General features: G+C 47.5%; 1 protein-coding gene across 1 annotated transcript in view; it reads left to right on the top strand.

Annotated features, from left to right (window-relative positions):
- nup155 (nucleoporin 155) overlaps nt 1-25,183 on the top strand; it is a 111,867-nt gene continuing 86,684 nt past the window's right edge. Inside the window, exons 1-11 of the mRNA XM_078430845.1 lie at nt 1-327; nt 2,730-2,867; nt 3,647-3,743; nt 7,471-7,541; nt 8,799-8,891; nt 13,451-13,617; nt 13,728-13,833; nt 15,789-15,862; nt 16,103-16,194; nt 21,702-21,799; nt 23,244-23,396. Of these exons, the coding sequence (XP_078286971.1) occupies nt 189-327; nt 2,730-2,867; nt 3,647-3,743; nt 7,471-7,541; nt 8,799-8,891; nt 13,451-13,617; nt 13,728-13,833; nt 15,789-15,862; nt 16,103-16,194; nt 21,702-21,799; nt 23,244-23,396 (1,228 nt within the window). The 5' untranslated portion in view covers nt 1-188. The remainder of the gene's footprint in view (nt 328-2,729; nt 2,868-3,646; nt 3,744-7,470; nt 7,542-8,798; nt 8,892-13,450; nt 13,618-13,727; nt 13,834-15,788; nt 15,863-16,102; nt 16,195-21,701; nt 21,800-23,243; nt 23,397-25,183) is intronic.

Genomic DNA, 25,183 nt, shown 5'->3' with positions numbered 1-25,183 from the left:
GGGACCGACCGTTGGCGGCGAGGCGGGCGAGCGGGAAACGGAGACCGCGACCACGTGACCCCGCGCCGCCGGTGACCTCATCGGTGACAGAGCCCCGGGACCACGTGACCCCGGTCCCCGGTGACGGAGCCCCGGATCCGCCCGTGCCCGTGCCCCCGGTGCCGGCCGCCGCCATCTTCATCGCCGCCATGCCGCCCGGCCTGTGCCCGCTGCCCGGGCCCGCCACCCTCGACTCGCTGGAGAACGCGGGCCGCCTCATCGACAAACACCTGCTGGACGACCGGCTCTACCCGGACCTGACCGACCTGCTCGCCGTGCCCAACTTCAGTGAGGCCGCTCGGCCGCCCCGCCCCAGACTAGCCCACCCTCATTCAGCCGCCCCGCCCCAGACTAGCCCACCACCGCCGCTCGGCTGTCCTGCCTCAGACTAGCCCACCCCCGCCGCCCTGCCCCAGCCTAGCCCACCACCCTGCCCCAGCCTAGCCCACCACCACTGCCCTGCCCCAGCCTAGCCCACCACCCTGCCCCAGCCTAGCCCACCACACTGCCCCAGCCTAGCCCACCACCCTGCCCCAGCCTAGCCCACCACCACCACCCTGCCCCAGCCTAGCCCACCATCCTGCCCCAGCCTAGCCCACCACACTGCCCCAGCCTAGCCCACCACCACCACCCTGCCCCAGCCTAGCCCACCACCACCACCCTGCCCCAGCCTAGCCCACCACCACCACCCTGCCCCAGCCTAGCCCACCACCACCACCCTGCCCCAGCCTAGCCCACCACCACCACCCTGCCCCAGCCTAGCCCACCACCCTGCCCCAGCCTAGCCCACCGCCCTGCCCCAGCCTAGCCCACCACCACCGCCCTGCCCCAGCCTAGCCCACCACCACTGCCCTGCCCCAGCCTAGCCCACCACCCTGCCCCAGCCTAGCCCACCGCCCTGCCCCAGCCTAGCTCACCGCCCTGCCCCAGCCTAGCCCACCGCCCTGCCCCAGCCTAGCCCACCGCCCTGCCCCAGACTAGCCCACCCCCACCGCTCGGCCGCGCTGTCCCCGACTAGCCCATCGCCATCCTGCCTGGGCTAAACTGATCTCTGCCTGTAGATAATTCCTTTCCCTCCATTCCCTGCATATCCATGTGCCTGTCCAAAAGCCTCATAAACACCACTAGTGTATCTGCCTCCACCACCCCTGGTAGCTCCTTCCAGTCGCCCATCACGTTCTGTGTAAAAGTCCCACACAACACCTCTAAACTTTGCCCCTTTCACCTTAAAGCTCTACCCTACCTTTGCCTCTCATCATTTTATATGTTTCTCAAGTCTCCCCACAACCTCTGATGTTGCAGAAAAAAACAATCCAAACCTGTCCAATCTCTCCCGACTGTCAATACCCCCTAATCCAGGCAGCGTTCTGGGATACGTTTGAAGAACAGTCTTGACCCAAAACAATCTGTCCAATCCCTCCACTGACGCTGCTTGACCTACTGAGTTCCTCCAGCACTTTTGGTCCGTTTAATTTTTACTTTAGAGGTACAGTGCGGAAACAAGCCTTTGGCCCTCAAATCTGTACCGACCAGCGATCCCCGCACATTAACACTACCCTACACACACTAGGGACAATTTTTACATTTACACTGCCTACACGTCTTTGGAGTGTGGCAACATCGTGGAGAACATGGATAGGTGACGTTTCACAGAGTGCTGGAGTAACTCAGCGGGTCAGGCAGCATCTCTGGAGAGCATAGATGGGTGACATTTCAGATCGGGTGCTTCAGACGTTTAGACATATAGCGCGGAAATTGGCTCTTCGGTCCACATTGCCCTCACCGGCCAGCATGTTCCAGCGACACTAGTCCCACCTGCCCGTGTTTGGCCCATGTTACTCCAAACTTGTCCTATCTATAGAAACATAGAAACAAAAGGCATTCGCCCTTTGAGCCAGCCATTCAGTATGATCATGGCTGATCATCCAAAATCAGTACCTTGTTCCTGCTTTTTTCCCATATCCCTTGATTCTATTAGCCCTAAGAACTAAATCTACCTCTCCCTTGAAAACATCCAGTGAATTGGCCTCCACTGCCTTCTGTGGCAGAGAATTCCACAGATTCACAACTCTCTGGGTGAAAAGGTTTTTCCTCATCTCATTCTTAAACTGTGACCCCTGGTTCTGGACTCCCCCAAAATTGGGAACATTTTTCTTGCATCTAGCCTTGTACCTGCCTTCACTGTTTCTTAAGTGTTGGATAAACTCTTAACTACCTTCTCTGGCAGCTCGTTCCATACAACCACCACTGTTTGTGTGAAAAAAGTTACTCAGATTCTTATTAAATCTTTTCCCCTTCACCGTAAACCTATGTCCTCTGGTCCTCGATTAATTTACTCTGGACAAGAGACTCTTCATCTATTACTCTCATGTTTTTATACACCTCTATAAGATCACATCCTCTTGTGCTCCAAGGAATGGAGCCCCAGCCTACTCAATCTCTTCCCATAGCTCAGGCCCTCAAGTCCTGGCAGCATCCTCATAAATCTTCTCTGTACCCTTTCCAGCTTGACAATATCTTTCCTATAACATGGTGCCCAGAACTGAACGTAGTACTCTTAATGCGGTCTCACCCCAACGTCTTGTACAACCGCAAAATGACCTCCCAACTTCTATATCCTTCTTCAAACTGATCAATTCAGACTCCGCATGAAGCATCTATTTACGGATCAAATTTCCATCTCTACACAGATAACCCTTCACTATCGGGGATGACTGACATGGATTATCCACTACAAGGACCTGGTCTGGTGTCTCTCCCCAATCTCCCAGAGATCAGTCCGATCCGGAGAGTGCCTCTTCCTCCAGAGTTGGTTGAGCAGTTTGGACGTATCCTTTAGTTTTGGAGCATGGCCAACTGGGTTAACTCGTGTCAGGCCAAGACTCGGTTCAGTTTATCATCTGACTTCACTGTCTCTCGTGCACACAGATGCAGACATGGTATGCAGATGCAGATGTTAATGTGGCTTCTGACATACTGACTGGTGAGTATGAGTGTTAATACACACACTGGTGGAGTGATATGTGTTAATACATGAATGAGCTTTAGGGAGAGGCTGAGTAGGCTGGGTCTCTATTCCATGGAGCGTAGGAGGATGAAGGAGATCTTAGAGAGCTATACAAAATCGTGAGAGGAATAGATCGGGATAATGCACAGTCTTTTACCCAGAGTAGGGGAATCGAGGACCAGAGGACATGGGTTCAAGGTGAAGGGAAAAAGATTTAATAGAAATCCGAGGGGTAACTTTTTCACACAGAGGGTGGTGGGTGAATGGAACAAGCTGCCAGAGGAGGTAGTTGAGGCTGAGACTATCCCATCGTTTAAGAAACAATTGGACAGATACATGGATAGGGCAGGTTTGGAGGATTATGGACCAAGCGCAGGCAAGTGGGACTAATGTAGCCGGTGTGGGCGAGTTGGGCCGAAGGGCCTGTTTCCACACTATCACTCTATCACACTAACGTATATGCGTGTGGACGCATATCCAGCTGTGAAGCATGCTGCCAATAGTGAAAAGCCATCTTCCCATAACTGACTCGGCATGGCTGATTTGATGGGTCTGTGAACCTTCAGGACACCTGTTGTAACCTTACATCGTGTATCTCAGATATGCAGTGTAACTGCATGATGGGTGTGTTTCCTGACATCGCCAAGGCCTGGCTGACCATCGATAGTGACATCTTCATGTGGAATTATGAGGATGGGTAAGTGAATGGGCGTGTTAGGCTGTGGAGTGATTTTTAAATTCATGAAAATGTAGGCATGTCTGACAAAGTAACGTTTAACATCCCTTTGAATTTCTCTGAAGATGGTGAGTCAGTACACTTCAGCTGAAGGAACTTCTACCATGCTTTTAGGCTGGGAGTTCCAAGATTTAAACTGGGTACCAATGAAGAAGCAACAATTGTGTTGTCCAACAATTGTGCTTTCCTCCAGAGCGTAAAAAAGGGGGAGGTACTGGAGGCACTAAGCAAGCCAGGCAGCATTTGTGGAGGGAGATGGATCTAGCTGAAGATGACGATCTCGACTCAAAATGTTGATTGTCCATTTCCACGCACAGATGCCATCCGGCCTGCTTCAAAGCAGTTTGGTGCAAAAGGCCATTCACCCTTTCGAGACTCCAGAATCATAGTGTGGGTTCTGCAGGGAAGGTCATGTCTCACAATCATTTGAGTTATTTGAGGAGGTGATGTATATGATTGAGGGTAAGATAGTGGATGATGTACACATGGACTTAAGTAAAACTTTTGACATCATGGTAAATCTCTTTGGCACCCTCTCTAAAGATTCCAGATCCTTCCTGCGATTGTGACTTGACTTCCTAACTCTTGCACACAAATGTCTTGATTGATGGAGGCAAGCATACCAATTTTTTACCATTCTATCTATAGTTCAGAGAGCTATGAACTTGCACACTAAAACCCCCCTGCAATAGACAATAAGTGCAGGAGGAGGCCATTCAGCCCTTTGAGCCAGCACCACCATTCACTGTGATCATGGCTGATCATCCACAATAACCCGAGCCTGCCTTCTCCCCATATCCCTTGACTCCGCTATCTTTAAGACACACAATTTTAATATTATTAAGTGGTCAAACTTTAACGTGAAGAAAATATGAGCACTTACCTCAGGAGCCATCGTTCCACGAAGCACACGTTTAATAACACTAAACACGGAAGTGTTAGATCAAAATGTTGGCATTCATAGCGAGGGGATTTGAGTATAGGAGCAGGGAGGTTCTGCTGCAGTTCTACAGGGCATTGGTGAGACCACACCTGAGGTATTGCATACAGTTTTGGTCTCCTAATCTGAGGAAAGACATTCTTGCCATAGAGGGAGTACAGAGAAGGTTCACCAGATTGATTCCTGGGATGGCAGGACTTTCATATGAAGAAAGACTGGATAGACTCGGCTTGTACTCGCTGGAATTTAGAAGATTGAGGGGGGATCTTATAGAAACTTACAAAATTCTTAAGGGGTTGGACAGGCTAGATGCAGGAAGATTGTTCCCGATGTTGGGGAAGTCCAGAACAAGGGGTCACTGTTTAATAATAATAATAATAATGCATTACATTTATATAGCGCTTTTCATATACTCAAAGACGCTTTACAGGGATTTAGAGAACATAGGGAAGTGAATAAATAGATAAATAAGTAAACGAACAGAGAAAGGAGACAGAAGGTGAGGTGACCTTCAGTGGTTGAAGGCAGTACTGAACAGGTGAACATGAGAACGTTTTTTTTCACACAGAGAGTGGTGAATCTGTGGAATTCTCTGCCACAGAAGGTAGTTGAGGCCAGTTTATTGGCTATATTTAAGAGGGAGTTAGATGTGGCCCTTGTGGCTAAAGGGATCAGGGGGTATGGAGAGAAGGCAGGTACGGGATACTGAGTTGGATGATCAGCCATGATCATATTGAATGGTGGTGCAGGCTCGAAGGGCTGAATGGCCTACTCCTGCACCTATTTTCTATGTTTTCTATGTCTATGTTTCTAAAATGGCGATGTTAATTTTATGGGGTATGTGTCCGAAATACAGGCAAAACGGTACATGGTAGTGCAACAATTTGAATGAAACTTGATACTACACACTGCAGGCGAATGATGAGTAAAGTGCCCCTAAATTTGTTGCGCTATCGTGTACCGTCAGGAACATTCATTATATATATGAGATTTTTAGTAATATAGGAAGAATGTGGAGGTTTTGGAGAGGGTGCAGAAGAGGTTTATTATGATATTGCTTTGATTAGAGGGTATTAGTTATAAGAGGATGGACAAACTGATTTTTTTTCTGGTGTATTAGGGGGAGATCTGATGGGAGATCATAATATTGGGGTGGCACGGTGGCGCAGCAGTAGAGTTGCTGCCTTATGGCGTCAGAGACCCGGGTTCAATTGTGACCTCAGGTGCTGTCTGTACGGAGTTTGTACGTTCTCCCCGTGAGCTGCGTGGGTTTTCTCCGAGATCTCCGGTTTCCTCCCATGCTCCAAATACGTACATGTTTGTAGGTTAATTGGCTTGGTAAAAATTGTAAATTGTCCCTCGTGTGTGTAGGATGGTGTAAGTGTGTGGGGATCGCTGGTCGGTGCAGACTCGATGGGCCGAAGGGCCTGTTTCCGTGCTGCATCTCAACTGAACTAAAAATTATGATAAGTATAGATAGGGTAGACTGTCAGAACCCTTTACCCAGGATGGGAATGAAATATTAGGGTAGGACATCGTTTTCAGCTGAAAGGAGTAAAGTTTAAAGGAGACTAAACTAGTTGGGTCTCCGTTGTGGGGCCGGGGGCGGGCAAGGGGAGAGAGGAAAGGGGGGAGGGAGTCACTTATCCCAGCCCCGGGTAGAGAACGCAGCGGCCAGCAGTAGGAGAGCGGCCGCCAGGCCCGGCAAGCCTCCCCAACTGATGACCCGTGGACTGTTGCCGGTCGGGGAGTTTCCCCCGATGCTGGGTGCGGGCCAAGGGGAAGAGGAAAGGGGAGAGGGAGCCACTCACCACGGCCCCGGGCGGCCATCAGCAGGAGAGCAGCTGCAAGGCGCTGCCACATGCTCCTCCTGCTGGCGGCCATCTTCTGGCACCACGGGAGGAAGGTCAGGCGCGGGGCAAGCCGGGACGGGCGCCGGTCCTCTCGGCGAGGCTACGCAGGGGATGGGGGGGAGCGCATTTATTAAAGTTTATTGTTAATTACTTTTAAAATGTAACGAAACTTGATCAATGCACACCGCAGGCGAGCGGTGAGTAAGGTGGGCCTAAAATTGTTGTGCTATCATGTACCGTTTTGGCTGTACTTTGGGAACATGCATGCATGCATACATACAAGATGAGAGTTTTAGTTACATACTAGACGGGCATGGACCCGTTGGGACCAAACCTCTCCTGCGGGCACGGCAACCCCCGTTGGGTGCAACCCTCCCCTGCGGGCCCGGCAACCCTCCCCCAACTGACGTCCCGTGGACCCGTTGCTGGCTGGGGAGCCTCCCCGGGGGCCCTGGGCGGGCGAGGGGGGAGAGTAGAGGGAGCCACTCACCCCGGCCCCAGGCGGCCATCACATTGGTCAGAGCGAGGATTTGAGGCAATGTTTGGTTTGGTAACAGAGTGGTGGGTGCCTGGAACATGGTGCCGGGGGTGGAGGCAGGTGCAATTGAACGGAGATTTGAGGCAAGCTGTGTGTTGTGAACAGAGTGGTGGGTGTGGGGACGTACTGCCGGGGGAAGTGGCAGTTGGTTCCACTTTGTTTTAGCACATGGCACGAACAGGGAAATGCTGAGAATGGTGACGATAAATGGAAATAACGGAGCACATTGCAAATTATGAATGGTGATGTGCTTTTGGAGATGAGATATTTAGAGTAAAAGCTGATGTAGAGTCTCTCAACTTGCTCAATACAATAGGACTGGCCTGACTATGCACCTGGTTTTATTGTCATTTTCAGGGGTGATTTGGTGTACTTCGATGGATTGAGTGAAACAATTCTGTCAGTGGGACTAGTAAAACCCAGAGCAGGTAAGTAGGTTACTTTTAAAGTTCTGGTTATTAGGCTTGGATCCCATCTTTGAACATAGAATATAGAAAGCTACAGCACAGGAACAGGCCCTTTGGCCTACAATGCCCATGCCAAACGATGCCGACAAACTAATCTCCTCTGCCTGCATGTGATCTATATCCCTCCACTCCCTGCATTCCCATGTGCCCATCGAAAAGCCTTTTAAACACCACTACTATTGTATCTGCTGCCACCACCACTACACCTGGCCACGCATTCAGGCTACCTATCACTTTGTGTAAAAAAAAAAAGAAAGCACTTGGTCTGCACCTCGCCTTTACACTTTCCTCTTCTTGCCTTAAAACAACGTCACTATTCTGTGATATTTCTGTCGTGGCGAAAAAAGGTCTGACTGTCTACCCTAGCTATGCCCATCATAATTTCTTATACTTCTCTCAACTTTCTTATTCTCCTCTCAACTTCCGGTGTTTCAGAAAGCAATTCAAATTCAGAGATGCTGCCTGACCCTCTGAGTTACTCCAGCACGCTGTGTTTTTTAAATTTGTAAACCAGCATATGCAGTTCCTTGTGTCTACGATTTTTGAAAGCATTGTTACCGTACCAGCCTCAAATACTTCCTCTGGCAGCTCGTTCCACATACTTACCACCCTCTGTCCGAAAAAGCTGCTTCTCAGGACCCCTTTAATTTTTTCCCCTCTCACGTTAAACATGAGCCCTCTAGTTTTAAACTCCTTACCCTGGAGTAAAAACGCTGAAGAAGGGTCTCGACCCAAAACGTCACCCAACCCTTCTCTCCAGAGATGCTGCCTGCTGTGTTACTCCAGCATTTTGTGTCTACCTTCGATTTAAACCAGCATCTGCAGTTCGTTCTTACACGTAAAAACCTATCTACCCTATCTCTGCCCCTCATGATTTTATAAACTTCAGCTTACAGCCCTCAGATTCTTTTGCTCCAGGGAAAATCCCACTGATCCAATCTTTCCTTCTAACTCAAGCCCTCCATCGAAGAAACATTCCTTGTGAATATTTCCTGCACCCTCTCCTGCTTAATCACATCCTTACTGTACCATGGCGACCAGAACTGCACTTCATACTTGCAATGCAGCCTAACCAATGTTTAAGATGCATTTTGTTTGAAATAAGTGCTTGGACAGTTTTGGTTTTGATTTCCCATTACCTGAGCTGGACAGCGAGGGTCCATTTGCCTCGGCTCTTCCCATGTAACTGATTAATGTCAATCCAATCTGTGTTTTCAGGAATATTCCAGCCTCATATACGACAGCTACTGGTCCTTGCCACACCCGTGGACATCGTGATCCTTGGCATCAGCTTAACCAATTCCCAGTCAGGTACAGACCATGAGAATGTACAGCCCTCCACTCACTCTGCCGACGTACAGCCCTCCACTCTGCAGCAATCCCGACGTACAGCCCTCCACTCTGCAGCAATCCCGACGTACAGCCCACCACTCACTCTGCAGCAACCCCGACGTACAGCCCTCCACTCACTCTGCAGTAACCCTGACGTACAGCCCACCACTCACTCTGCAGTAACCCCGACGTACAGCCCTCCACTCACTCTGCAGTAACCCTGACGTACAGCCCTCCACTCACTCTGCAGCAATCTCGACTTACAGCCCTCCACTCACTCTGCACGTACAGCCCTCCACTCACTCTGCAGTAACCCCGACGTACAGCCCTCCACTCACTCTGCAGCAACTCCGACGTACAGCCCTCCACTCACTCTGCAGTAACCCCGACGTACAGCCCTCCACTCACTCTGCAGCAACTCCGACGTACAGCCCTCCACTCACTCTGCAGCAACTCCGACGTACAGCCCTCCACTCACTCTGCAGCAACCCCCTGACATTTTAATCAAATCCGCTGACAAGGGAGGTGCTGTGGTAACCTGGCGCACAGACCTCTACCGGGCCGAGGACAGGCGACAACTCTCAGACACCTCCACCTACTTATCCTTGGACCATGACCCCCCCAGACGAGCACCTGGCCTTAATATCATATACCATTACTGATTTCAGCACTTCCGGCTCTCTGCCCTCTGAAGCCTCCAACCTTATCGTTCCCCAGCCCTGCACTGCCTGATTTTATCTTCTCCCTAAAATCCACAAACAGAACTGCCCTGGCAGACCCATTGTTTCTGCCTGTTTATGTCCCACTGAATTAATTGACACGTACCTTGACTCCATCCTATCCCCCCTGGTGCAATCCCTTCCTACCTATTTGCAAGACACCTCACACATTCTTTGTCTCTTCAACGACTTCCGTTTTCCTGATACCCACTACCTCATCTTCACTGTGGATGTCCAGTCACTCTACATCTCCATCCCCCACCAGGAAAGTCTTAAAGCCCTCCATTTCTTCCTTGACCGCAGAACCAGACAATTTCTGTCTACTAATACTCTCCTCCGCCTGGCAGAGCTGGTCCTTATCCTCAACAACTTCTCCTCCGACTCCTCCCACTTCCTCCAAATCCAAGGCGTAGCTATGGGCACTGGCATGGGCCCCAGCTATGCCTGCCTCTTTGTAGGATACGTTGAACAATCACTGTTCCAGGCGTGCAATGGTCCTATCCCCGAACTCTCCCATCACTACATTGACGACTGCATTGGTGCTACCTCCTGCACTCATGTACAACTCACTGGCTTCATCAACTTCACCACTAATTTCCATCCTACACTCAAATTCACGGAACATCTCCGACACCTCCCTCCCGTTTCAAGATCTCACCGTCTCCATTACTGGAGACAGACTATCGACTGACATCTACTACAAACCCACTGACTCCCATAGCTAGTTAGAGTACACTTCTTCCCACCCTGCTTCCTGTAAAGACTCTTATCCCCTACTCCCAATTCCTCCGTCTACGCCGCATCTGCATCCAGGATGAGTTTTCCATACCAGGTCATCGGAGATGTCCTCATTCTTTAGGATTCCCCACTTCCATTATAGATGAGGCTCTCACTGGGGTCTCCTCGATATCCCCCAGCTCCGCTCTTGCTCCCCCTCCCCTCATTCGTAACAAGGACAGAGTCCCCCTTGTCCTCACCTTCCACCCCAAGGGCAGTCGCATACAGCACATAATCCTCTGACATTTTCAGCCACCTCCACCGAGATCCCACTACTGGCCACATCTTCCCATCTCCACCCCTTTCTGCTTTCCGCAGAGACTGTTGTCTCCGCAACTCCCTGGTCAACTTGTCCCTTCCCACGCAAACCACCCGGGTACTTTCGCCTGCAACCGCAGGACATGCAACCCTTTACCTCCCCCTTCATCTCTGTCCAAGGACCCCCGACAGTGTTTTCAGGTGAGACGGAGGTTCACTTGCACCTCCTCCAACCTCATCTACTGTATCCACTGTTCCAGGTGTCGACTCCGTTTACCAGCAAGACCAAGCGCAGACTTGGCGATCGTTTCGCTGAACACCTCCGTTCAGTCCACCTAAACCTACCTGATCTCCCGGTTGCTCAGTACTTTAACTCCCCCTCCCACTCCCAGTCTGACCTTTCTGTCCTAGGCCTCCTCCATTGTCAGAGTGAGGCCCAGCGCAAATTCGAAGAACAGCACCTCATATTTCGCTTGGGTAGCTTACACCCCAGCGGTATGAACATTGACTAATCTAACTTCGTAGCCCTTGCTTTCCTCCCTCTCCATCCACTCCCCCTTCCCAGTTCTGCCACCAAGTCTTCCTGTCTCCGACTACATTTTATCTCTGTACCGCCCACGGACATCAGTCTGAAGAAGGGTCTCGACCCGAAACGTCACCCATTCCTTCTCGCCAGAGATGCTGCCTGACCCGCTGAGTTACTCCAGCATTTTGTGTCTACCTTCGATTTAAACCAGCATCTGCAGTTCTTTCCTCCACCATGAGAATGGGGGCTGTTTGAGTTAGGCTGCTGAGTGTCCAGTTTTGTTAAATCAGGTTTGCAGGAAACATGGCAGTGGTCAGGAGAAGGAACCTGCCTGATTTTTGCCCTCACTAATCCAAATGCCATAAGGCAGAGATTGAAGCAACCCTGGGCTGTTTATGGTTTGTGGTTTCTGGTGAGAAGCCAATGGTTTGGAAAGAGGAGAATTAGAGACAAGGGCCCCTCAGAAACCAAATTGGTCATCCCTGTGTGGAGCTGCAGTATGTGGGCAAGGTTCTCAACTAGTATTTCCCCTCTGTTTTTATTGCGGAGAAAGACATGAAGATTGGGGAACCTGGGACAGTTACTGGAGATATCTTGACGAGAGTCCATATCACAGTTGAGGATGTGCTGGCTGTTCTCAAGTGTATGAAGGTAGATTCATTTCTGATCTTGATCAGATATACTTCAGATGAGGGCAGGGCCAGAGATGTCTATAGAGATTTCAGCAAACAATAGATAATGTTCCACATGGCAGGCTGCTCTGGATGGTTAGATTGCATGGGATCCAGGGAGAGATAGCTGACTGGATAGAGAACTGGCTTTATGGAAGGAAGCAGTTGTTTTTCAGACTGGAGGCCTGTGAGTTGTGGCCAGGCCCATTGCTGTTTGTGGTTTATATCAACAATTTGGATGAGAATGTACAAGGCATTGCAGATGACACTAAAGTTGGCGATATTGTAGATTGTGAAGATGGTTCTCAAAAATTGCATCAGTATCTTGATCAGCTGGGCAAGTGGGCAAAGGAATAGTTAATGGAGTTTAATGCAGATTAGTGTGAGGTGTTGCATATTGGGAAGTCATTTGGAGTACTGTGTTCAGTTTTGTTCACCCTGCAATAGGAAGAATGTCATTAAGCTGTAAAGAGTGCGGAGAAGGTAGTTGAGGGAGGTGCTATAACAACATTTCACAGACATTTGGACAGGTGCAAGGATAGGAAACGTTTAGCGGGATATGTGCCAAATGCATGCAGGTGGAACTAGTCTGGATGGGGCATCTAGGTCGGTATGGTCCAGTTGAGCCAAAGGGCCTGTTACCTATGACTTATTGTTAAATAATTATTGTAACAGTGCAGGTCAAGAAACAAGGAGAAATAGAAGTGATATCTAGTCCAGTCCTCTTCACATCTAGTCTCAGGAAAATGCTTGATTCTATCACTTCAACTAAATCGTAGATTTAATTTTCCCAGGAAGCCGTAATGGAACACTTCAAAAGTTAGTACCAGCAGAATTAGTGACAACCTTACTGGAGGTCATGGCAGGATGAATAAAGGGGACAGTTTGGATTTCAAAAATCTATTTGCTGAGGCGACTGCAGGAGGACTGGTCATCTTCAGGGTAGAAGCTGGGGTAATGTATGTACACAGGTGGATGACTGGTCAGGGTAGAAGCTGGGGTAATGTATGTACACAGGTGGATGACTGGTCAGGGTAGAAGCTGGGGTAATGTATGTACACAGGTGGATGACTGGTCAGGGTAGAAGCTGGGGTAATGTATGTACACAGGTGGATGACTGGTCAGGGTAGAAGCTGGGGTAATGTATGTACACAGGTGGATGACTGGTCAGGGTAGAAGCTGGGGTAATGTATGTACACGGGTGGATGACTGGTCATTTTCAGAGTAGAAGCTGAGGTAATGTATGTACACAGGTGGATGACTGGTCAGGGGAGAAGCTGGGGTAATGTATGTACACGGGTTGAGGACTGGTCAGGGTAGAAGCTGGGGTAATGTATGTACACGGGTTGAGGACTGGTCAGGGTAGAAGCTGGGGTTAGATATAAAAAAACTGGAGAAACTCAGCCGGTCAGACAGCATCTCTGGAGAAAAGGAATAGGTGGCGTTTGGGGTCGAGACCCTTCTTCAGACAGAATCAAGAAAGGGTTCCAGCCGTAAAGCCAATTTTGGATTCATTTTTGCCAATTCTGCCATATCTGTGTGTGGCTGGTTTCCAATTACTCTATTAATTTTTTTGCAATGTTTGAGGAGTGGGAGTCCTGAATGATAGTCTGTGTGGAGGGATGCAGCTCCTACCGGATCCTCTGTTCTCCATCCCTACGGACAACACCTATCTGCTGGCAGTCGCTGCCTCCGACAATGGCCGCATCTTCCTTGCGGGCAAGGACGGATGTTTGTACGAGGTTGCCTATCAGGTCAGTGTAATCACCTTCCTCTCTTGTTTTTGCTGCACAATGTTATATCAATGCATCATGGTCATGCTGATAAAAGTGTTCTTTCTAATTGACCGTTCCTGACTTTCCAGGCAGAAGCAGGTTGGTTCAGCCAACGATGCAGGAAAATAAATCATTCCAAGAGTTCCTTGTCATTCCTCATCCCATCGTTGCTGCAGTTCACCTTTTCTGAAGACGGTGAGTTAAGTGCGCTCCAGATAAGCACGAGAAGCATTGTAGTGTTCAAAGTGACAGAAGATATCAGAGTGTGGAACTGATGACTTGTTCTTATTGAAAGCCAGTTTTCTGCGGGAAACATTCTATCAATTGATGACTCGGTATCCTGTAATCAAGTTTGTTTATAATAAGGGCGTGTTTGCATGCTGTGAGGAAGGGCGTGTTTGTATGCTGTGAGGAAGGGCATGTTTGTAAACTGAGGAAGGGCGTGTTTGTAAACTGTGAGGAAGGGCATGTTTGTAAACTGAGGAAGGGCATGTTTGTAAGCTGTGAGGAAGGGCGTGTTTGTATGCTGTGAGGAAGGGCATGTTTGTAAACTGAGGAAGGGCGTGTTTGTAAACTGTGAGGAAGGGCGTGTTTGTAAGCTGTGAGGAAGGGCATGTTTGTAAACTGAGGAAGGGCATGTTTGTAAGCTGTGAGGAAGGGCGTGTTTGTATGCTGTGAGGAAGGGCATGTTTGTAAACTGAGGAAGGGCGTGTTTGTAAGCTGTGAGGAAGGGCGTGTTTGTAAGCTGTGAGGAAGGGCATGTTTGTAAACTGAGGAAGGGCGTGTTTGTAAGCTGTGAGGAAGGGCGTGTTTGTAAGCTGAGGAAGGGCGTGTTTGTAAACTGAGGAAGGGCATGTTTGTGAGCTGTGAGGAAGGGCATGTTTGTAAACTGAGGAAGGGCGTGTTTGTAAGCTGTGAGGAAGGGCGTGTTTGTAAACTGAGGAAGGGCGTGTTTGTAAACTGAGGAAGGGCATGTTTGTAAGCTGTGAGGAAGGGCGTGTTTGTAAACTGAGGAAGGGCGTGTTTGTAAGCTGTGAGGAAGGGCATGTTTAAACTGTGAGGAAGGGCATGTTTGTAAACAGGAAGGGCGTGTTTGTAAGCTGTGAGGAAGGGCGTGTTTGTAAGCTGTGAGGAAGGGCGTGTTTGTAAGCTGAGGAAGGGCGTGTTTGTAAGGTGAGGAAGGGCGTGTTTTGTAAGCTGTGAGGAAGGGCGTGTTTGTAAGCTGTGAGGAAGGAACCTCTACAGCGATACAGATTATTTTATAGAATATGACAGGTCGAATTGCATTTGGGAAAACGTGAGGTTATCCACTTAGAGCTGTACAGCACGGAAACAGGCCCTTCGGCCAAACATGCCAACCAGTTGACTAACCATGCTAGTCCCACTTTCCTGACCCATATCCCTCCAAACATTTCTGATCCATGTAGGTGTCGTTGAAATGTTGTTATTGTACCTGTCGGAACCATATCCTCTGGCAGTTTGTTCCATATACGTATCATCCTCTATGTGGAAAAAGTTGCCCCTTAGGTCCCTTTACAAATTTTCTTTCATATTGAACATAGGCCCTCCAGTTTTAGACTATCCTAGCCCAGGGAAAAGGATTTTCACCTTATGTATGCCTCAAGATTTTATGTACCTCCAAAGTCACCCATTAACCTCCTACGATCTACAGACCATGACACAACCTATTCAACCTCCTCTTATAACTCAGACTCACCAGACCTGACCCACAACCACCATTTGACCCCTCCTTCCAAGAAATGTTGAATTCAGTTGGCTCGCTCCCCTTGGATTTAATGCAATCTAACCTTCCAGAGGAGTCGAGTCCACTGTGTGGGACCTTGATAAAAATCTTGCCCTGATCAATCCTGTTGATAACCTCTTCAAAAATCTCAGCAGGTCGACCCGAAACGTCATCCATTCCTTCTCTCCAAGGTGCTGCCTGACCTGCTGAGTTACTCCAGCATTTTGTGATACCTTCGATTTGTACCTGCATCTGCAGTTATTTTCCTACTCTTCAAAAATCTCTGTCAGAGTAATGAGACACTATTTCCCCATGCACAAAGTCATGCTGACTATCCCTAATGTTGGACATATTTGCAGCCAGATTTTGTCAAAACATTTATTTTCACAATTTTACTTTTCTCCAGATCCCTTGGTGCAGATTGCCATTGATAACTCCAGAAACATCTTGTACACTCGCTCTGAGAAGGGGGTTCTGCAGGTAAGCTGCTCCTTTATGCTCGGTGTTAGCAAGAGAGGATGACTTCTATTCAGTGCTCTAGGTTTAATTCTATTTACTGTATTAGGGTGAGGGCAAGACAGACTCCCTTTGCCAATGGGGTGGGATGGTATCTTTGCTCCACTGCGGGAGAATCTGTCGTGCAGAAGAGTTAGTGTTCCAGTGTGACGTTTGACCGGTCTGTTGATTTTGATGGGTGCTGACTTCTTTGTTTGCTTTCAGGTGTATGATCTGGGTACAGATGGCCAAGGGATGAGCAGGGTGGCTTCCTTATCCCAGAATTCATTAGTGTCAGCAGCCGGTAACATAGCCAGGTGAGTGTGTAACTTGTCTTAATCAACGGCTGGGAGTTTTGAGTGGGGAGTTATGATTGTCCTGGGTATAGGCATTTCACAATACCGTTTCATTTTTCTCAATGTTTCAATAAGGACCACAAACAGTTTGAGACATGGCACCAGCCTTAAAAGCAAACATGCCTGATGGCTGTAGATTCAGGATCCACAGCAAAAGACAAACACAATGATCAGCACGGTGGCGCAGCAGTAGAGTTGCTGCATTACAGTGCATGCAGCGCCGGAGACCCGGGTTCCACCCCAACGATGGGAGCTGCCTGTACGGTGTTTGTACGTTCTCCCCTTGACCGCATGGGATTTCTGTGAGATCTTCGGTTTCCTCCCACACTCCAAAGACATGCAGGTTTGTAGGTTAATTGGGTTGGTAAAAATGCAAATCTCCCAACTTCTACCCAGAACCCTACTATTCACTGTGTAAGTCCTAACCATGTTAGACTTCCCAAAATGCAACACCTCACATTTCTCTGTATTAACTTCTATCAACCATTCCTCAGCCCACCTGGCCAATCGATCAAGATCCTGCTTCAATTCTTCACAACCATCTTCACTATCTGCAAAACCAACCACTTTTGTATCATCTACTAACTTTTCTAATCTTGCCACATATGTTCTCATCCAAATCATTGATGTAGATGACAAACAGTAACGGCCCAGCACCAAACCCTGAGTCACAGGATTTTGCCAGAATTGATGGAAGTGTTGCTATTATTGTTTTTTCTCTAATTCCTTTTTTTTAATTGTGTGGAATCCTGCACGTTTAAAAGTGCTACAATTATTTGGAATTGTTTTCCTGAGACTGTGTAAAATTTGGGTCTCGCTTCACCAGTTGCAGACGCCAAGTTTGAATTGTTTGATAGTTTTATGCTCTGTTTATTGCTGCATTATCAGATTGAAGTCCTTTACCAACTGAACTTTGTAAACATAATTCAATTACAAGCTTAAGTGAATAGAAATGAACTGACCTAACAAACGCTCTAAATAATTGCAACATTTTGTTTAATATACAATTTTGCTTTGTTCACTGGTATATTGTTGTTATTTGCCTGCTCTTCATAGAGTCATAGAGTGACACAGTGTGGAAACAAGGCCTTTGGCCCAACATGTCCCACCTGCCAGCATTTGGTCCATATTCCTCCAAACCTGTCCTATCCATGTACCTATCTAACTGTTTCTTAAACGCTGGGATTGTCTCTGCCTCAAGTACCTCCTCTGGCAGCTTGTTCCATACATCTACCACCCTCTGTGTGAAAAAGTTACCCCTTGGTTTCTATTAAATCTTTTCCCCTTCACCTTAAACCTATGTCCTCTGGTCCTCGATTCGTCTGCTCTGGGCAAGAGACTGAATCTTCCCGATCTATTCCTCTCATGGTCTTATACACCTCTATAAGATCACCCCTCATCCTCCTGTGCTCAAAGGAATAGAGTCATAGAAACATAGAAAATAGGTGCAGGGGAAGCCATTCGGCTCTTCGAGCCAGCATCACCATTCATTGTGATCATGGCTGATTATCCACAATCAGTAACCTGTGCCCAACTTATCCCCATATCCCTTGATTCCACAAGCCCCCAGAGCTCTATCTAACTCTCTTAAATTCATCCAGTGATTTGGCCTCCACTGCCCTCTGTGGCAGAGAATTCCACAAATTCACAACTCTCTGGGTGAAAAAGTTCCTTCTCACCTCAGTTTTAAATGACCTCCCCTTTATTCTAAGACCGGCCCCTGGTTCTGGAAACCCCCAACATTGGGAACATTTTTCCTGCATCTAGCTTGTCCAGTCCTTTTATAATTTTACATGTGTCCATAAATCCCCTCTCATCCTTCTAACTCCAGTGAATACAAGCCCAGTCTTTTCAATCTTTCCTCATATGAAAGTCCCGTCATAGAAACATAGAAAATAGGTGCAGGAGTAGGCCATTCGGCCTTTCGAGCCTGCACCGCCATTCAATATGATCATGGCTGATCATCCAGCTCAGTAGCCTGTACCTGCCTTCTCTCCATATCCCCTGATCCCTTTAGCAAAAAGGGCCACATCTGACTCCCTCTTAAATATAGCCAATGAACTGGCCTCAACTACCTTATGTGGCAGAGAATTCCACAGACTCACATTCTGTGGCAGATAATTCCACAGATCATCCCAGGGATCAATCTCGTGAACCTACACTGCACTGCCTCAATTACAAGGATGTCCTTCCTCAAATTAGGAGACCAAAACTGTACACAATACTCCAGATGTGGTCTTACCAGGGCCCTATACAACTGCAGAAGAATCTCTTTACTCCTATACTTATCCCACTTTTTAAGAAAGGAGGGAGAGAGAAAACGGGTAATTATAGACCAGTTAGTCTGACATCAGTGGTGGGGAAAATGCTGGAGTCAATTATAAAAGACGAAATTGCTGAGCATTTGGATAGCAGTAACGGGATCGTTCCGAGTCAGCATGGATTTACGAAGGGGAAATCATGCTTGACAAATCTACTGGAATTTTTTGAGGATGTAACTAGGAAAATTGACAAGGGAGAGTCAGTGGATGTGGTGTACCTCGACTTTCAGAAAGCCTTCGACAAGGTCCCACATAGGAGATTAGTGGGCAAAATTAGGGCACATGGTATTGGGGGTAGGGTACTGACATGGATAGAAAATTGGTTAACAGACAGAAAGCAAAGAGTGGGGATAAATGGGTCCCTTTCGGAATGGCAGGCAGTGACCAGTGGGGTACCGCAAGGTTCGGTGCTGGGACCCCAGCTATTTACGATATACATTAATGACTTAGACGAAGGGATTAAAAGTACCATTAGCAAATTTGCAGATGATACTAAGTTGGGGGGTAGTGTGAATTGTGAGGAAGATGCAATAAGGCTGCAGGGTGACCTGGACAGGTTGTGTGAGTGGGCGGATACATGGCAGATGCAGTTTAATGTAGATAAGTGTGAGGTTCTTCACTTTGGAAGTAAGAATAGAAAGGCAGATTATTATCTGAATGGTGTCAAGTTAGGAGGAGGGGGAGTTCAACGAGATCTGGGTGTCCTAGTGCATCAGTCAATGAAAGGAAGCATGCAGGTTCAGCAGGCAGTGAAGAAAGCCAATGGAATGTTGGCCTTCGTAACAAGAGGAGTTGAGTATAGGAGCAAAGAGGTCCTTCTACAGTTGTACCGGGCCCTGGTGAGACCGCACCTGGAGTACTGTGTGCAGTTTTGGTCTCCAAATTTGAGGAAGGATATTCTTGCTATGGAGGGCGTGCAGCGTAGGTTCACTAGATTAATTCCCGGAATGGCGGGACTGTCGTATGTTGAAAGGCTGGAGCGATTGGGCTTGTATACACTGGAATTTAGAAGGATGAGGGGGGATCTTATTGAAACATATAAGATAATTAGGGGATTGGACACATTAGAGGCAGATAACATGTTCCCAATGTTGGGGGAGTCCAGAACAAGGGGCCACAGTTTGAGAATAAGGGGTAGGCCATTTAGAACGGAGATGAGGAAGAACTTTTTCAGTCAGAGGGTGGTGAAGGTGTGGAATTCTCTGCCTCAGAAGGCAGTGGAGGCCAGTTCGTTGGATGCTTTCAAGAGAGAGCTGGATAGAGCTCTTAAGGATAGCGGAGTGAGGGGGTATGGGGAGAAGGCAGGAACGGGGTACTGATTGATAGTGATCAGCCATGATCGCATTGAATGGCGGTGCTGGCTCGAAGGGCTGAATGGCCTACTCCTGCACCTATTGTCTATTGTCTATTGTCTATTGTCTATACTGAAATCCTCTCGTTATGAAGGCCAACATGCCATTAGCTTTCTTCACTGCCTGCTGTACCTGCACGCCAGTTTTCAGTGACTGGTGTACAAGGACTCGGGTCTCGCTGCACTTCCCCCTTACCTTATCTGATACCATTGAGATAATAATCTGCCTCCTTGTTTTTGCCGCCAAAGTGGATAACCTCACATTTATCTATATTATACTGCATCTGCCACGCATCTGCCCACTCAATCAACCTGTCCAGGTCATCCTGCAACGTCCTAACATCCTCTTCGCAGTTCACACTGCCACCCACCTTTGTGTCATCTGCAAACTTGCTAGTGTTACTTCTAATTCCTTCGTCCAAATCATTAAAATCCGGATTATGCCCAGAAATTCCTGCCATTGCTGTTCCACCGTCATTCCTGCTAGGATCCCTTTCCAGTCGACCATGGCCAGCTCCTCCCTCATGTCTTCATACTCCCCTTTGTTCAACTGCAACACTAACACTTCTGATTTAACCTTCTCCCTCTCAAATTGCAGATTAAAACTAATCATATTATGGTCACTCCCTCCAAGCGGTTCCTTTACCTTGAATTCTCTTATCAAATCTGGTTGATTGGACAACACTGAATCCAGAATGCCTTTTCTCTGGTAGGCTCCAGTACAAACTGCTCTAAGAATCCATCTCGGAGGCACTCTACAAACTCACTTTCTTGGGGTCCAGAACCAACCTGATTTTCCCAGTCTACCTGCATATTGTAATCCCCCATCACCACAGTGGCATGACCTTTGTTACAGCCAGTTTTAACTCCTGCTGCAACTTACACTCTACATCCGGGCTAGTGTTTGGGGGTCTGTAGATAACTCCAATTAGTGTTTTCTTACCTTTACAATTCCTCAACTCTATCCACAGTGACTCGACCTCGTCAGTCCCTATGTCACCCCTCGGACGGGACTGAATTTCGTCCCTCACCAACTCAACCTCCCCCTATAGCTCAAACCCTCTAGTCCTGCCAACATCTTCGTAAATCTTCTCTGTACCCTTTCCTGCTTGACAGTACCTTTCCTATAACATGGTGCCCAGTGCTGAACACAGTATTCTAAGTGTGGCCTCACCAACGTCTTATACAACAGTGGGATGTGCTTCCCCTTCTACTCTGCAACCTCTCGACAGCCACTTTCCTAAATGCTCAACGGAGCTTGAATGTTCTCCCTGTAACCGTGTCGGTTTTCTGTGGGTGCCGGATTCTTCCCATACCCCAAAGACCTTTGTAGGTTAAATGACTTCTGTAAATTGTCCCTAGGATGTAGGATGGAACTAGTGTACGGGTTTTTGTTGGTTGGCGCGGACCTGGTGGGCCAAAGGGCCTATTTCCTTTGCTGTATCTCGAAACTAAATCAAACTAAACTTGGGTAGACACAAAATGCTGGAGTAACTCAGTGGGACAGGCAGCATCTCTGGAGAGAAGGAATGGGCGATGTTTTGGGTCGAGACCCTTCTTCAAACTAAACTAGTCTGTCTTCGTGTGGGATGTTTATAACAGTTATTGCTTCAATCCTAGTTGGCCTCCTCCTTTGACTCTAATTCTGGTATGTTGACGACTGTTGGATTTGCTTCCAGCACACATGGGGAACTTAAATTCTCATAACTTGCTGGCAATTTCCATTCTGGTGTCACTTTTGCATGGTCCTCCTCTGACTCTTTCCACTTTGTTTACTGATTCTTTGCCAATTTCAGAACTATCGATCGGGCAGTCTTCAAACCGATTGTGCACATTGCTGTGATTGAAAGCTCGGAGTCTGTGGATTGTCACCTGTTGGCTGTGACTCATGCAGGTGAGTAGCTGCAGCTTTGGTGAACGGCGGGTGTGCAGGGGTGGAGCTGATCAGGTCATGGTGTCATCAAGCTGAACGGTAACAAGAAGGGCCCCACAGCCCACAATATTGATGCTGGCTTTTTTGTCCATCTACATTAATCTCGTTTGCTCACTTTTGGTCCATCTCCTCTGCTCTGCCTATTCAAGAGCTTGTCTTTCTACCTCTTAAACATAATCATAGAACCGTCTTGGAATGGGTCCACAGGAATGGACACTTTTGGCTTATCTCGACCATGATGTCTTTCTACACCAATACCATTTTAGCCCATTAATCCCATTTAATCTGATTTCCTCCCCCCCTCTGGACCATCACCTGCAGCTCCACCCAAGATGATCACTTTGCTTTCTACGGGGCCATAGTCTCTTTCTAGTCATACTTTCCCCCCCAATGCAATTATAATATCTCTTCGTCCTCCCTGCCGGAACTATATCTTGCCCCCTTTTTGCTCTGCTGATTTCCTTATTAAGAATGCTGCTGAATCCCCTAAACTCATCCAGGGATACTTGAGCCCAAGTGCCTATACCTGGCCCATGCCTTCTTCCTGACCAGAGCCTCAATTTCCATCATCATCCAGGGTTCCTTATTCTTGCCTGTCTTGCATTTCACTCGAGCAGTAATGTCTGGGAGTGGGCTCAACTGGGGAGATCTCGAAAGAACTGCCAACAATGGAGTGAGGTGGAGGACATTTGTCAATGGCCTATGCTCCCTAGAGGAGCAAAGGGCTTAAGAAGAAGAAGGGTCATTTGTGCCTTGAGCTCTCTCTGTCACAATTAAGAAGAAAACTCCCACTTTCTGAATGTCTCTTTGCCTGCAAACTCCAATAGGATTTTTACAAGTTTCTGTCTGATACCATTTAAATTGCACCAATTTAGAAAATTAACTTGTGGACTAGCCCTATCCTTATTTAGAATTATTTAAAAACTAATAAAATTGTGATCACTGGTCCCAAAGTGCTCCTCCTTGGCAGCTCAGTCACTTACCATGTCGCATTTTTCAAGATAAGGTCAACCCTCTCCCTCGTAGGACCCACAATGTATTGACAGGAAGGTTTATTCGACAAACTCTACGTCAATTAAGCCCTTGTCACTATGGCAATCCCAGTCTATATTAGGAAAGTTGAAATCCCCACTCTGATATCATTATAGGTCTTGCAGTTGGCTGCAATCTCCTGGTATTCTTGTTCCTGTAATTAACTAGTCCCCCAACTAGTCAATTACAGGAACAAGAATACCAGGAGATTCTGTACATTATAGATTCTGTACATTAGAGATTACAGGAACTGTAATACAGTCCCAACAAGGTGATCATCTTTTTATTTCTCATTTGTCATATTTGGAATATTGTCTGTGTGAGGACTTGCGTGATGATGTGTAAGTGATTGCTGTTGTTTCTTTGCATCCAGGTGTCCGACTGTATTTCAGCACAATGCCTTTCAGAAATCCAGCTGCAAGGCCCAGTGTGCTGCTGTTGGTACATGTCCGTCTGCCGCCAGGATTCTCTGCTTCTGCAACACCGCAGAGACCCAGCAAAGTCCACAAAGCTCTGCACACGAAAGGTACTTGCTTTGCAGGGGAATAATGACAAGTGTCCCGCACATTAGTCTCAGGACATGAAAAAGGACTGTGGTGCAGGAATTGGTCAGTCACTACTAACCTACTTTATTCTTAAACTGTGACCCCTGGTTCTGGGTCAAAGAATAAAGGGAAGGCCATTTAAAACTGAGGTGAGAAGAAACTTTTTCACCCAGAGAGTTGTGAATCTGTGGAATTCTCTGCCACAGAAGGCAGTGGAGGCCAATTCAATGGATGAATTTACAAGATTGATTGATGAATTATATTTGCATTATGCAGGCCAAATTGGTTACAATGCATTTTTGATTGGAATTCTGAGAACAACATAAGTTACTTTGAAAATTAGCAAGTAGAAAAGAAGGTGCTTGCATGTAAATTCTCTGCAGTAATTAGATGCATTGCCTTTGAAGAATCCAGGGTGACAGTTTCACCAAGGATGGTTATGAATTTGCAAGCGATTGCTTCTACTGACACGTGCAATGGTACTTTGTCAAACAATGTAACGTGCAGCTTTTAGTATTTTTAGCTTGCATTAACAATCATAAAACATGTTTTTTAAAAGGACCATTATTTTTGAAAATTCTGCAGGGAAAAATAACTACTGTTGCTTCTAAAACTGTCTAGCCTCTTTTCCCCATTGACAGGATTGTTTTCTCACAGTATTTTAAATTAGACAAAACTTCTTCGGGGTGCGATGATAGCAGAGCTGCGCGAATGTAGATGACCTGACTTGAGGGGGAGGAACTAGTGGGAAATGAGACTGGGCAAGTGACTGAAGTGTCAGTGTGGGAGCACCTTGGGACCAGTGGTCACAACATGTTCATTTAGTCATGGCGAGGATAGATCTGGTCTGCAAATTGGTCCCAAATGGACATCTGGCAAGTGGGAAACTTTTAAAAGTGAGATGGGGAGAATTCAGGGACAGCACATTCCTGTTAGAATGAAGGGCAAGTGTGGCAGGATTAGGGATCTTGGTTGACAATGGATATTGAGGGAAAGAAAAGATTTTGGCTGATGCTGACTGGTGGTCTGCACTTTCAAGCTTTTGTACCTTCTGCTTCTGACAGAATGACTGGGGTGTGAGTGGTCCTTGATTATGTTGGCTGCTTTTCCAAGGCAGTGTGAAGTGTAGATGGAGTTGATGGCAGGGAGTCTGGTCTGTGGGATGGACTGGGCCACACCTAAGCTCTGCAAATTCTTGTGGTCTTGGGCAGAGCTATTGCCAAACCAGGCTGTGATGTATTCTCTGGTGTATCTGTAAAAATTTATAAGAATCATTGACATGTTGAACTTCCATATTCTTCTGAGGAAGTGGAGGCAGTGGCGTGCTTTCTTGGCAGTAGCTTAAGAGCAAAGCAGAGTACCAGACGCCTGAAGAATGGCTCATGTTTTTATTTAAGAAGGGCAGCTGAGGACAAGCCGAGGAACTACAGGCTGATGAGGCAGACATTCTTGGTTGGTAAATTACTGGGGAGGATTTTGAGGTGTAGGATCTCCCAACATTTCGATAGACTATTTAAGGATGGCCAGCGTGGTTTTTGTGCTTGGGAAATCGTGTCTCACAACTTTGTGACTTTTTTGAAAAGGTCACAAAGTGGATTGTCCATGGAATGGCAGTAGTCATTGTCCACGTGGACTTCAGCAAGGTTTCTGGTAAGGTCCTACATGGTAGGCTAGTCTGCAGATAAATCACAGGGGAATTTGGTGCGACTTGCCAATGAATACAAAATGGCTTGTGTAATGGCAACTTTCCACTTCTCCAGTGACTTCT

This window comes from Rhinoraja longicauda, chromosome 3 (assembly GCF_053455715.1).
Source record: "Rhinoraja longicauda isolate Sanriku21f chromosome 3, sRhiLon1.1, whole genome shotgun sequence".
Classification (NCBI taxonomy): domain Eukaryota; kingdom Metazoa; phylum Chordata; class Chondrichthyes; order Rajiformes; family Arhynchobatidae; genus Rhinoraja; species Rhinoraja longicauda.
This window is presented reverse-complemented; position numbering and strand designations above follow the sequence as displayed.